We start from the raw sequence: 13,209 nt of genomic DNA on the forward strand, positions 1-13,209 counted from the left end.
TTACAAGTCGTCGAATGAGAAGAACCGAAATTGGTTTCGACTAGTAGAATTTATTTTGGGCTAGTAAAATCTGCACGAATGATAAATTTCACCTTCGTATTTTCACCTACAGACATTCATATGAGTGTTTAGTTTAGAGTAACGAAATTCTAAAAAAAACCAAAGATATTGACTTTTAATTATTTTCCGAATTCCAACGGAGGTCACCAATGTCGACGAGAATATAAAAGCAATCGCAAGCCGATCACTTACCGGGAGCTGACCGAGGAGAAATAAAAAAAATATACTTCAATCTCGATTTCGAAGCACAATGACAGCCAGCCAAACGGAACAAGTTTTCGCGATGTGCTTTTGTATTCGGCAGACAATCGCGAATTCAACGGGTCCGGTGACCGCGTGAATTCTCGTGGATAATAAACGATCAGCCAATTCAGTTGGTGTTTCACGTCGCAAATTAAGAATGAAGCCATGCATGTGATAGGCACGATAAAGTTGTCGCAATTCTTTCTTGTCCGGTTGGTTATCCGCGCGATTGTCAAATTTTCCGAGATAATTGCGAAGCAGCGTCATCGCGTGACGGTTGAATATGGTTGTCAGTGCCAGGTCGACCCGCCATTCGGATAATTTTTCACGGAGATGACGCTCGATTTCCAAATTCAAATCTTCGTTTTCTGATGTTGGTTCACTCATTTCCAGGATTTGAATCTCCCGGGTTACCGTAGACGCCGATGAGGACGATGACGCGTTTGGCAAAGGCTGCCAATCCTTGTTCGATTTCGGGTTGAAACGCAAATTGAATGGCACTACCGTTGATTTTTGCATATTTTTCCAAATCTAAAAGGAATCAATGTTTATCTTTGAATCAATGAAGTGGAAAACTTTGTAAACAACTGAATGAAATACTAATTTCATCAAATATTTGAGGCCATATGTACATTCTGATGATTAATGATTCTCGATGATTTGATCAAGGAACAACGGCTGTCACCAAAATCGTAATTTTCTCCGTTCTCAGGATCCCACAACAAGGGAGACGTTCCTTTATCGTCAAACGACACAACGAACGTAGCCCATTTCCTTGCCTGCGATGATCCTGGAATCATAAACATCATTTTACTCAAGTTCAGCGATTAGCATGTTTAGCACATAATTTTCAAATAATGTGAATAGCAATTTTGTTCAAATAATGGTGGTCTAATTTACCAATTAAAACGTAAGCATCGAGACCCAATCCCTGTAAAAGCGTAGCAAGTAAAGCTGAACGTCCATAATCGTCAATTTTATTGAGTTTTAAAGCCTGTTTCGGAGGCAAAGGACCATAATGGCTCGGCAAACGGTTCAGTAGCATTGTCAATTTAGCACAATCCTCAGGACTCTCGATGCCTGGTATTTTGTAGGGAACAGCCATGCATCGTTGAATTGATTTGGCCAGAACATCGGAGGAGTTGGTGTCAGCCGATTTAACGAGATTTCCGGGACGTTCCATTTTCATGAGAATGTAAATTCTCGTGTAGGAGCGTACAGGGCTGGCTTGAACGTAGCCGAAGCGCAAAATGGGACTGGACAGAGGTGACAGGCCGATCCAACGTTCGAATTCTTGATAATTCCGATGAAATTCTAGAGGAATTGTAGCTTCACCAAGCCACTGAGAACCCCAAATGGGATGCTGATCGAAGAGAGACAATTTTACAAATTGTTCGTTACTCTGTCGTGATACAGCAAACTCGATCGTTTGTTGCCACACTGGAGCAGGACCGTCCGCAATTGAAGTTGATTTCGAGACTGCGCCCCAATGGATTTGGACCAACGGTTGAACCAGAGCAGATTCTTCTCTCACAGGAACTTCAACGCCCCGAAGCACCGTTATGGTAAGAATTTCTTCTCTGCCTGTGCGAAGTTTGTGAGTGTTGGTGCCGGAAGACGGTCTCAAGGGACGTCGCGCTTGGAACCATTTGCTGAGCGATAGACTCACTATGGACAAATTCAGTTGCTCCGAAACAACCACATCCGGAGGTTTTAGGATATCTTCATTTTTCTTAATCACTCCAATCTCTTCTGATGCAGTCTCGAAAACGAGAGCCGGATCGATGAGGAAAAAATAATCTACTGGTTCATTAGATTGATTTTTTCTTGGCTGGGAACTCGGTGATCTCTGCAATTCTTGCACATTGTCCAAGGTTGTTTCAGAATGAGTTGAAGCTTCTTCCGGTTCAGACTCTTTTGTGCTTAAACTCAAAGTACAAGTTACTGTACCGGAGTGAATTCTTCCTATGCCATCCAGAATTGAAAAATCAATTTTTGTTTTTTTGTTTTTGACGCAAGTTTCAGGCAGAGGCAGTGGGAGCTTACTGCAAGTTCCTTCTCGCGAATGTACTGTGATAGAAAAATTATTGGATTCGAAGTTGTCCTTGTACAGAACTTTGTAAAGTTTTCTGTTGAAAGGACTCGAAGATTTGCATACCAGTTTATCTTTGAAAAAAATCGAGACAGCAGAGATTTCTATTGGTGCTTGAGACCCGTTGAAACTTTGATAGATTTTCACTTCTCGCACTCCAATCTCCAACAATTTCCTGCAAGGTTTTGGTGTGGATTCAACAACAATTTTTCTCAAACTTTCCAAATAATATGGTTTGACAATGCTGCTGGTCAATGGACCATCTGGTGCAACGCAGAGACCACCATTCAATGATTCTTCCTCGGTTATAGGTGTCCGTGGATCCACATGATGCCATTGCACAATTGATTCGACACCAATATCTTCTTCAATTCTGGGATAAGCGTAGCAGATGTTGAAATCCACAGGTTTTTTACGCTCGACTGATAATGATCCAACCACAAAATCTACACTCCTTGACGACATGAGAACTGACGGATGATCACTTCATTGAGATCAAAATCTATTCTCTGTACACTGCAATAATTAAAATAAAAAATTACTGCATTAACTAAAAGCATCAAAATGCTTTTATCCAGAAAATTGTCAATCACCTCAGATGGAATGATGATTATGAGATAGTGGTTTTTTTATAAAAAATAAAAAATAAATTCGCATGTACAGGGATATATTTCCATTGTGAATATTAATTCTACATAGTTCGGTTAAGGTATTGTTGTGGTGAGGTACCAGTCTCAAACTTCACAATACATTCCATTTTTTCATATTTATGGTTGCATTATATATGCATATGATATAGTTTGCGAGAATCGAAAAGATTTTAAACATTTAGTTTTGAGGATTGATCAATAAAAAGTATGTGCTTTCGTTATACAGTGATTGTGGGAAAAGTTTCATCTAAAAATGATTTACTGCACTTGACTCTCTATAAGTCTCGAAAATGAACAAATTTCATAATATTTTAACACAGCTGTATCAATGCAAATAATGTAGAATAGAAACATCACGTTTAATACATACGATGATTTAATCTGTCATTACACTTCGATGTGGTAATCATATAGTTTTTAGGATCAACAATCATTTTTTTTTTCCTGTCAAGAATGAACATTTGATATTATTATCAAATAAATAACCCTGAAATCGAGTATTGTTGCAAAGTAGATTCTTGTATTATTGTAGGAGCCCATGGTAACGGGAAAGGCTAATATTTATCAACAAAAGAACGTCCTGGTTTCTTAGCAACGAGGGTTTTCTCTGAGTGGCGCTTATTATTCTTCTGTACATTTTTATTTTGTATATATATATATAGTTGCAGTCAAATCGCGCATGCAATTGTACTCAGCCGGCAAGTCTGCAGCTAACCCGCCGTCATTGTAGATTCCTGCACGGGTATTTCTATTTGCCACCGCGCGCTTGTGAACTATTTTTATTATTTCGTATATACAGGATCGTATTCTTCAGAATTTATAAAATCTATGCTCAATCGTATTGACGTTGACTGCTCTGACACCTCTATAGCGTTTGACATTAATTTTCGTGAAAAAAGGGGTGTTTCCGACAACCTGATTCATTTCTGTAAAAAATCTCGTTTCTACATTTTACGCAGAACTTTGAAGAAATCTGTACGTAATGAAATGAACACTATCTTTATTGACTGTTATCGATTCGCGAGTTAAAATTTTGTGGTTCAATTTTATTACCTGTGATTGTCTTGCATTCCGATATTTCATCTGACAACATGAACGCCAATTAAATGAAAAAATTCGATCTACTATTCTCTGCGCATTTCAGACTTATGATTACACAATTATAATTTTAACGTTACTGAATCACTAGATTTATAAATAATTAAGTCTGATATTTCATCGCTATTTTTTTTGCTATACTATTTCGTCTCGTTTCGCGGAAATATTTTTTCTTATTCTAACCTAAAAAATAACTTTACTATTCGATCTGTACAACTGTAGAACAAAACATGGACGCGTTCGGAGATAATTTTACAAGCGAACAGGAAGTTGATCCTGTAGCAGAATTCGTGGCCAGGGAGCAAGATCAATTGGCAGGTTTGGAAGATGAAATTCCTCCTGTCGCTATGTCCGTGGCTGCCACTGCTCCAGCTGTTGAAGGTAATTATTTACTATCAGCTTACTTGCTACATTTACAGCATTTTGCACAGCAACATGTGAAACGTGTTCCAATATGCAAATCGTTTGTTTCATGTTTTTTCAAAATTCTATCACCTCCAAATTCTCAACTATAGAACTCTGAAATCCTACAGAAAGCCCTATTAATGTTATGGAATAGCTTTTCTCATTGTATGGCTAATTTAAAAACAGCAGCATCTTAACGATAAGTATTAAAAAAACACTTGTGACTTGTGAAGTGGTTGCCATTTGCAAAGAATTGGTTTAATGAAAAAAATGAAACTCTTATATCATAATGGGATCAATGGCTTCTAATATTATTTTTTTTTTATGATATCTCGTAGCTTTACATCGTATGTACAAGGAAAATGTGATTCCAAGTAGCCTAAAGGGATAGTTCTAGAGTTGAGCCTTTTTCGTCTTTCATTTAGTAAAAACTTTGTGCTCAGAACTGCGTTTTTAAGAAAAAACAGAAATCACAATAGTCTAAAAAAGTGAGACATAATTTTTCTGTATTTTCAAATTTCGAGTCTCCATGAAAAAAAGTGCTTCTGCTTTTCGGTGATCTTTTTTCACGCAACTGAAAAGCCTAAAAATATGATTTACTTCTGCAGATGATATATCTAATGCATTTGGCAACATGAAAACGACTGGTGGCGATTCTGAGGGAAGTTTTGAAATGATCAACACCATCGGTCAACCAACAGAGTCGTCGACAACTGCAACTGGTACAGTTGATAGAATTATATGAAAATTGAAAAAATAACCACCTCTGAAAAATTTTTCTTTGTAAATACTTTTTATATACATGTATCAATATATTTTTTCTTGCAAAATCACTATTTAAGGGAATTAAGGAGAATTCATGCAAGTTGGTCATGAAGAAACTATTTAAACATTTTTTGTAAATATTGTATTACAGAAAGCACTCCAGCGGTAACACAAGTGAGAGAAGAGCCTGAAAAAATTCGTAAATGGAGAGAGGAGCAAATGACAAGACTCGAACAAAAAGGTCAGAATATCTAAGGAAGTGGTAGATAAGACACTTCTTAGGTTTTTTTTTTTAATTTTGCTGGATATTGTATTCTACTGCTCCATAATATTTGTCAGAACTACTATAATCTTGACCACAAAATTTATGAAAACATAGAGTCGAATTTATTCTCCGATCTGAGACTTGATTACGACTCTGATCAAGAAAATTTGGAATTCATAACATTAGATATTCCCTGAAAAAACAAAACATTTCTTTTCTACTGTATTTTGAAATATTTAAAATGTTTCTCTGAAATACATTCGAAAAGAATGCATTTTCATTTTGTAGTAATTGAAATTAGCGAGATTTTCTGATTTTTCTAACAGATGCAGAAGAAGAGAAAAAGAAAGAGGAATGGAGAGAAGCAGCAAAGAAGGAATTGGAAGAATGGTACAAGCATCACGCTGAGACGACCAGCAAAACAAAAGCAACAAACAGGTAGCATAGAAAATCGCAGTTTATCTTAAAATTTACGTGTTCTTTTTTGTTTTTCTTTTTTTTTTCGAGAGCCTCCGCCGCTAACGTCACGCAAATGAATATAAGTTTTTTGAGTTGATTTTTTGTTATATTACCATCTCAAGAGAGCGATCCTCCCTCCGTTAAATATATTTATATATATATACAAATTATTCTCATTCTGCTTCTTAGGGAATCAGCCAAGTAAGTTTTAAACGAAAGAAAATATTTTTCACTATTAGCATGCCACATCGCACCACACACTCGATTTCAGCGTTATCGAAACGTCTTTTGTATGTTTTTTTTTTCTCGAATATACATTTCTGGCTTCACATTCGTACGTGAAGCTAGAAACGTACATAATCGAGTACATTGGTGAAATAATTCACTGCAATCATTCGAAGCTTTTAGCAATTAGCTGCAACATGGCTATCCGTTGCAATGTCTCAAACACCGCGTTTTTGCTGTAACGTATTGTCTTTTTTCGTCCTTTCGTTGCTTTTGACGAGCCTACATAACTCGCCTATGCCACGTTGTGTTATTCATTTGCTCTCGCTGTAGTCCGTTTCGTCATATTGTAGCGAAAACAAGATACAACAATGATACACTATCAATTAAAAAGGTTTAATAGTTGAAAATACGAAACATTCAATCACTTAACACCACGAGCTCCACTACATTGATATCAATTTGTAATCATTACACTTTTGCCACTATTTGAGTATTAACGAATTGCTGGACGTTTGGAAGTGATCTCTTTGAAGGAAAATAATTATACCGAATTCAGAATGTGAAATTTAAGGTAGCTTTTCGAAATTTGTTCGATAAAGAAACACCTATTTGGCCAAAACTTCAGGAATGTTCTGAATCAGTACGAAATATTTTTGCCCAGTAAAACAATAGCTGTTATTTGATAAATACAATTTTTTCGCTGTATTCTCTCCGTAATTTAGCAAATTTCCAATATTATGATTACTCATTCAATATATCATTGTAACAACATTCTGGCATATAGTTCCAATCTCTCTCAATATGTTATAAAAATTTCGGACCAAAATGTGTTCACTTTTTTAAAAATGAAATCCGGAATGTTACATAAAATTTTGCGTTCTGAAGTTGGAATTTCCTAAAAAAATGTTAACCCAGCCAGTCTTACGTTCACAATTGGAAGCGATATAAATAATCAAATTTACTGCAATTGAAATCACGTTAAAACCCATTCGTGATAAAAATAGATCATTTTCTGAATTAGCACATGTCGCATTAAACATCACAAACTCTTACAACACAGCGCAACTCATTCAATGTATAAAAATACAGCAAACCTTTGGAAATTCTTTCTGGATTGTAAGAGAAGTAGAAAAAAACGACAGTAGATATTGAATTGATATAAAATTGAAGTGTTGAAAAAAATATATCGTTGACAATAACAGAGTTTTAGGATTTTTAGCTTGAAATAAAATGCGCATGACGAAATGACGATATACGTACGTACTGAATTGATTATTTACTGTACGACCGTGACAGCTATATCCATGTTATGATAGTTATTGCACTTGGCATGCTTACGCATCTTGTATCACCGATCCGGTGTTATCAATAGGAACGCGGAGAAGCAATTCGTAGCAGAAGCGGACGAAGTTGAACCGGGCACCGAATGGGAACGGATCGCTAAGCTTTGCGACTTCAATCCAAAGTCATCACGAACATCCAAAGACGTATCACGGATGCGTTCGATTATCCTTCAACTGAAGCAAACTCCACCGGCTCCAGTCAACGCTTGAACGTCTTATCGATGAATATATAAATATGAATATATTATCACGGAAACAACATTGTTAATATTGTATGTTACTGGTGCCCGAGCGCAGTGGATAAACATAAAAAATTATCGTTAATAGGAGTTTGAATGAGAACGAGAAAAAAAAAACGAAACAAAACAACACAAAAATCATATTAAAAATGCTGCAACCGATGTAATTTTTCTTCATTCCAATCTGTAATGTTATTGTGAATAAAGTTTAATGTGACCTTAGACGAATCACGATGAGCAATTGATCGATGAAAGTGTTGATTGAATAATGACGAGTATCGACATAGCGTTTTCTTCGATTTTATTTTTAATATTTTCATTTGGCAATCTTAAATAACATGCGTCATTGAGTACGCCACAGCTCTCGTTCTTCAAAAACATTCGTTAGTTTTTTCTTTTGATTCATGTACAGTGATGCACGGTATGAAATTTTATGAAAATATATATCATCTCTTTATAAATGTACTTTATAATACATATATTATAAGTTACGTAGTGTCACGCGTCTTATCACGTAAACAACGCTTAAACGACTTCACGAGAAAAGAGATAGATGAAAAAGGGGGAAAAATCACTTAAGTTACGTAATGGAAGTTGAGAATGTGCTCGGATCACAAAGCGTCCTTTTCCGCTTTCTTGTTTCTTCAAGGACTTTTCACAGTGTAGGTCAAGGTTCTCTTAGAAGACTCACGGAATTATTGAACCCCTCGAAATTCTCATTTCTTTGGTTTCTCTGGAGTTTGGAGTAGCCGCCTTCTCGTTGATGATAAAGTGATGTTGCAACTAAACAATAATATTTTTAATCTTAATGTTTTTTCGCATTATCACTCTTCTGAAGTAATTACGATAAAAGTTTTCTGTACTCGAAGTTGTCCACAATGAGCTGCATCTCGTGTCGCCAACGATATATGTGTGGATAAACTTCCGGATTTATGTCATTTCGAATTGCATTGTAAACGGCGAAATCAATTTTCGATGCTTCAAATCTGAAAATTAGTCAAGATAAATCGCTTCGTTGTAAATCGCTCGTTGAGAACGCTAACTATTGTTAGACTATAGAATAAATATTCAACTCAATAATGTTATCATTCATATTTGGAAGAGAACATTTTCGGAATTCGTCATAACTTAAATAGTAGAGATACTGTACCCTTGAATAAAAATGGCTTTCACTTCAGGCGCGAGTGACATTTCATCCTCGCAATCGGAATCGTCAGAAGAGTTTGTCGACAACATTATCGGCGATGAAGGTGGAGTAAAAAATTCATCATCTTAAAATATGAAAAGGAAGATATTAGGTAAGAAATAAAAAAAACTAGGTCAACACAGTATGATAAAATTACCTGAATCATCTTCTGAACTATTTTCATTTGCTAAAAGACTGCAACCTTCCAATTTGGTACAGAGATTATTGAGTTCATCAACATCTTCGTTTTCCCTCACTTCATTCACTAGCGCTTTCTTTAAAAAAAAAAATTATAGATTTAATATACAAGTAATGGAAACGCGTATGAATGGTTAATGCATTTGAGTCGTTGCTTCGTTCTTAGGACTAAGCATTTTGGGAAAAAATTATTCGATTATTATAGTGAACTAAAAAGATTGATTCACAATGAATTGACGAGACGAAATTGAATACCGATTTTAGAGATGAAGCTTCTTTTTTGCAAGCATCGTTGAAACGATTTTCCAAATATTTTTCCAATCGGGTAAGACCTTCGTCACACCGGAAATCCGCAAAATCGTCCAGAAACGGCCAATATTCCTTCCACGGAACCTGATACTCTTCCGCCAAATTTCTAATAATGTGTAACATTGCAATATTTAGTAATGATATCGTGTTCGAGGTTTGAAAATATTTCAATAACTCAACGCCAAATAATTATTACCTGCCTATGCACTCGAGACCTTTTTCAGTATCGTTCAGCCGTGTGCTAGGATCATGAATATTGCTGAAGCTGCTATTGAAAGACTCATTGAGCGCAATATCTCGACGTTGGCTGAAATTTAGACTGATTCGCGGTGGCGTTTTCCATTTCTTTTTGAACTCAACAGCTTGAGGTTTCGTCATTGGACCTGCGAATGCTCGAACCTCAACTCTTGGACTTATTGGATCAATTTTCGAGGAATGCTGTAACAATATCAAAGAAATGTTTGGTATTGTAGTTGCTATAGCTCAAAAAAAATTTTTGAGAATTTTTATGCGGATGAGTCCTCGTGCTTCTTGCATACATTACTTTTCAAATAATATATTTTGAATAAAAAAAGAAAAACATAAGAAAAAGGAACGATTCAAAGAAACCCTTGGTGCTCTATAATTTACTTCTACTTTTTTTCTATAATTCTGATTTTCTCTCTCTCTTTAATTTATATAGATTGCCTGTTTATTGCTAGATTTCTGGAAAGACGAATTTCAGAAAATTATGAACGAAAAATATATAGTCAAGAAAAAATTTCATCGTGCATCAATCAACAAAATTTTTTATCACATAATGTTTCATTGTTTGCATTTGATAAAACTGTATACACATAGATGTGGAATCTGAAAAATCTGAAATGAAAAAGGTTACCGACAACCAAATTTTTTCTTGATAACTTTTTGTGTGTTCAAAAACATTGTTTGAGTACCTGAGGACTTGTGGGCGAAAATGGATCCCCAATAATCGGCTGCAAAGTATTGTCCTCTGATCTAAGTACTGGCACGTAATATTGGTCTTCAAGCAACATATGTATTTCTTTTTTGAGGACTTCATCGTCATGACATTTTCTACTACATATTACCTGAAAGAATAAAATTTTAATGAGAATCATGTAAATGAGAAAAGACGATCAATTGTCGACAAAATTTGTACTCACGTCAGCGGGTGTCTGTCCATACTTATTGCGTACATTTTTCAGACATTGAGAATACGACACAAGAACTCTGACAATGTCCTTTAGACCATATTTGGCAGCAAAGTGTAAAGGAGTTTCGTTGAGCCCTTTGTCAGGTGTATTTAAATACAAATCCAAAAGAATTTGAGCTCTATCGACGTAAGTCTCGTGATCTTCTTCACCATAAAGCAACTTCACGAATTCGGGATTTCCCACGGTATTAAGGATAAACTCACACATTTTATAAGTGTTTGTATGACCCTGTCTAGGGCCTGCCACAATGTGCAAAGCGTTGAAACGACAGCCTTCCTGTGGGCAGTGAAAAAAATCGAATTATCAAAAATAATTTTGTTTCATAGTATCGCTCTTGATTTATAATTAAAAGAATTGATCAGTTGGACTCAATGACGATTTTTGTTGCAAATGGTACAGAGGATCTTAACAATTTCCTATTAGAACTTTTCTTTTCCAATATCACAGTTTTTTGTAAGTAGTAGTAGTACTAGTAGTATCAAGTTTTTTGTCTGTATTAAAAAAATTTCTGTATTAAAGAAAAACAGATTCGTTTTTTTACTGTGAAAATTTTCCAGCTCATCTAGGTGCAATGCGAGTCTTTATTGTGAAAATTAATTCAGAATGGAAAGTGTAAAAGATATGTACTTTGTGAATCAAAATTCCATTTACTTGGCTAAAGATTTCTATCGATAGATCAGAGAGGTATTTTAATGGAGCAAAAATCAAACCTGGAGAATCGCTGGTGTATCACCGCTGCTCACAAGATATCGCGGATTTTCCCACACAATGGTTTTCACCGCCTCTAAATCACCGCTTTCAATCAATTTCCTAAAGGCCACAAGTTCCTGTGGCTTTGGACCTTTAAACGCACTTGTCTTTGCGCCATTTACTATCGGAACTGCTGGAAGTTTATCCTTTTCACCTCCATTTAACGTATATTCTCGGGCTTCATTTTCAGAACTGAACGTTTTTAGTCGTGCTTCCTTATAATTTTTCATGACTTTTAAAGCCTCCAGTTTATCCCGATAAACACGGGTTTCTCTAGTTCCTGGAATTAATAGTTGCATCATTAAAATCATTGTGATAATACAGGTTCCAAATTTTCTAGCGATCACTCTGCATGAAAATCAATGCTCATACTTCCAAGTTGAAATACGTCAATCTATTTCCAATTGATTCCTTAACAACTTGTCACTTTTTGATCAATAAACTTTTTCAGTTATAAATGTGCATGGAAATTCTCCATTGGTTTTCAGAATCTGTACAAAAGTAACTGCACTAGCAAATTCTTGGTTGGATCTTTGGAGATGGTTTCAATGTGACGGTAATTATTATGGTAATGGTAATTATTATGTTCTTTACAAAATTATGAATAAAGCTATCATTTCATAGATTGGATTAAGTGGTGGAATTATATCAGTAAGACTTTACCATCTGGACTGTCATTGTTATCATTTTCCGGTGGAACAAAAACAGCATGATACAAGCTGTCCCCTTGGCCAATGTGATTAAAATTGACTTGTACACTCTGTACGCTATTTGTTTTTGGTTCTTTGTTGGAAATCATTTTCGCATTGCACCAATAATTTGTGTAAAAACCATATGCCAAATCAGCAAAAGATCTACTTGACATGTGTCACCGGACTTGACCTGTGAAATGAAAATATTGAACTTTCGTATGAACTTGTACAACAGATTATAAATCGTAAGATTATGGTTACAGGAAGCAATGTGCTTACTTTCTTTGGAGCGTACTTTTTATAAATGTATGTTTCCAAAACACGCAATACGACACAGTTTTTCTTCCTTCTTGCTCGATTAGGATTATTTATTGAATTAAAAAACAATGTATATAAACACTATAATCGAATTTCACTTGCTAATGTGCAATACGTGATATTGTGCAGAGTTTACGGTTTACAGACAAAAGTCAACGTCAAAAGGAAACACTCATTGTAATCACATTGTTCCGAAACTTTTTTGAGGTTTTAATCAACGGTTGTAAATACAGTAAATAACGCTGGAAGCGCCCCGCAAAATCATTTTCGACGGACAATTTTCACAACATTTTTCGCACTCAGAATAGTTGTTCAACGAAAATAGTGATGTAAAAAATCATTTTGCTAAACTATTTTGTATTCAAAGTGGAATATTCCGTTACTTATCACTTAGAGATAATTATTTTGGAATTTATTCATTGATTTTTAGGTTCATTCCCTCAGAAATATTCATATTCAATTGTTATTTAATACTTATGAAACCCTCCGCAGTGAGGCGCTTACGTTCAACACGAGAGCGTCGAAGGATATTTTAACGGAAATCGTACTTTACCTACCAATAGCGCGTGGTATTACGTGGGTATTACTTATGACGTTGATTGTAACTACTGAAATATAACCTATTGCTCAATAGGTGTAATCGAATAAAATTTCAACAAAGCATTCGAGTCAGTTTGCATCATTTACGTGAACCT

The 13,209-nt window shown here is 35.5% G+C and overlaps 3 protein-coding genes across 8 annotated transcripts; 1 reads left to right on the forward strand and 2 right to left on the reverse strand.

The window, feature by feature from the left end:
* Positions 1 to 30: 30 nt before the first annotated feature.
* On the reverse strand, positions 31 to 4,208 carry Cc2d2a (Coiled-coil and C2 domain containing 2A). 3 transcript variants are annotated; one of them, XM_043412452.1, is made up of 4 exons: positions 4,099 to 4,208; positions 1,204 to 2,911; positions 936 to 1,093; positions 31 to 834 (listed from the first exon to the last, which is right to left on the reverse strand). In XM_043412452.1, exons 2-4 carry the CDS (start codon positions 2,858 to 2,860, stop codon positions 289 to 291), a joined length of 2,361 nt encoding a protein of 786 aa, XP_043268387.1. In that variant the 5' UTR covers positions 2,861 to 2,911; positions 4,099 to 4,208; the 3' UTR covers positions 31 to 288. The 3 variants fall into 3 exon arrangements, with proteins under 3 accessions (XP_043268387.1, XP_043268385.1, XP_043268386.1); XM_043412450.1 differs by lacking the exon at positions 4,099 to 4,208 and adding an exon at positions 3,416 to 3,746; XM_043412451.1 differs by lacking the exon at positions 4,099 to 4,208 and adding an exon at positions 2,989 to 3,391.
* On the forward strand, positions 3,876 to 8,075 carry Clc (clathrin light chain). 2 transcript variants are annotated; one of them, XM_043412470.1, is made up of 7 exons: positions 3,876 to 4,020; positions 4,366 to 4,524; positions 5,157 to 5,270; positions 5,465 to 5,554; positions 5,905 to 6,016; positions 6,227 to 6,238; positions 7,638 to 8,075. In XM_043412470.1, exons 2-7 carry the CDS (start codon positions 4,374 to 4,376, stop codon positions 7,816 to 7,818), a joined length of 660 nt encoding a protein of 219 aa, XP_043268405.1. In that variant the 5' UTR covers positions 3,876 to 4,020; positions 4,366 to 4,373; the 3' UTR covers positions 7,819 to 8,075. The 2 variants fall into 2 exon arrangements, with proteins under 2 accessions (XP_043268405.1, XP_043268406.1); XM_043412471.1 differs by lacking the exon at positions 6,227 to 6,238.
* Positions 8,076 to 8,131: 56 nt separating this feature from the next.
* On the reverse strand, positions 8,132 to 13,208 carry Ankle2 (ankyrin repeat and LEM domain-containing protein 2). Of its 3 annotated transcripts, none has more exons than XM_043412459.1 (11): positions 13,072 to 13,208; positions 12,168 to 12,386; positions 11,465 to 11,784; positions 10,704 to 11,030; positions 10,476 to 10,628; positions 9,737 to 9,978; positions 9,487 to 9,646; positions 9,191 to 9,308; positions 8,998 to 9,118; positions 8,711 to 8,833; positions 8,132 to 8,630 (listed from the first exon to the last, which is right to left on the reverse strand). In XM_043412459.1, exons 2-11 carry the CDS (start codon positions 12,367 to 12,369, stop codon positions 8,564 to 8,566), a joined length of 1,833 nt encoding a protein of 610 aa, XP_043268394.1. In that variant the 5' UTR covers positions 12,370 to 12,386; positions 13,072 to 13,208; the 3' UTR covers positions 8,132 to 8,563. The 3 variants fall into 3 exon arrangements, with proteins under 3 accessions (XP_043268394.1, XP_043268393.1, XP_043268391.1); XM_043412458.1 differs by lacking the exon at positions 13,072 to 13,208 and adding an exon at positions 12,492 to 12,966; XM_043412456.1 differs by lacking the exon at positions 13,072 to 13,208 and adding an exon at positions 12,476 to 12,966.
* Between the last annotated feature and the right edge of the window lies 1 nt (position 13,209).

The sequence above is a fragment of the Venturia canescens genome, chromosome 2, assembly GCF_019457755.1.
Source record: "Venturia canescens isolate UGA chromosome 2, ASM1945775v1, whole genome shotgun sequence".
NCBI lineage: Eukaryota > Metazoa > Arthropoda > Insecta > Hymenoptera > Ichneumonidae > Venturia > Venturia canescens.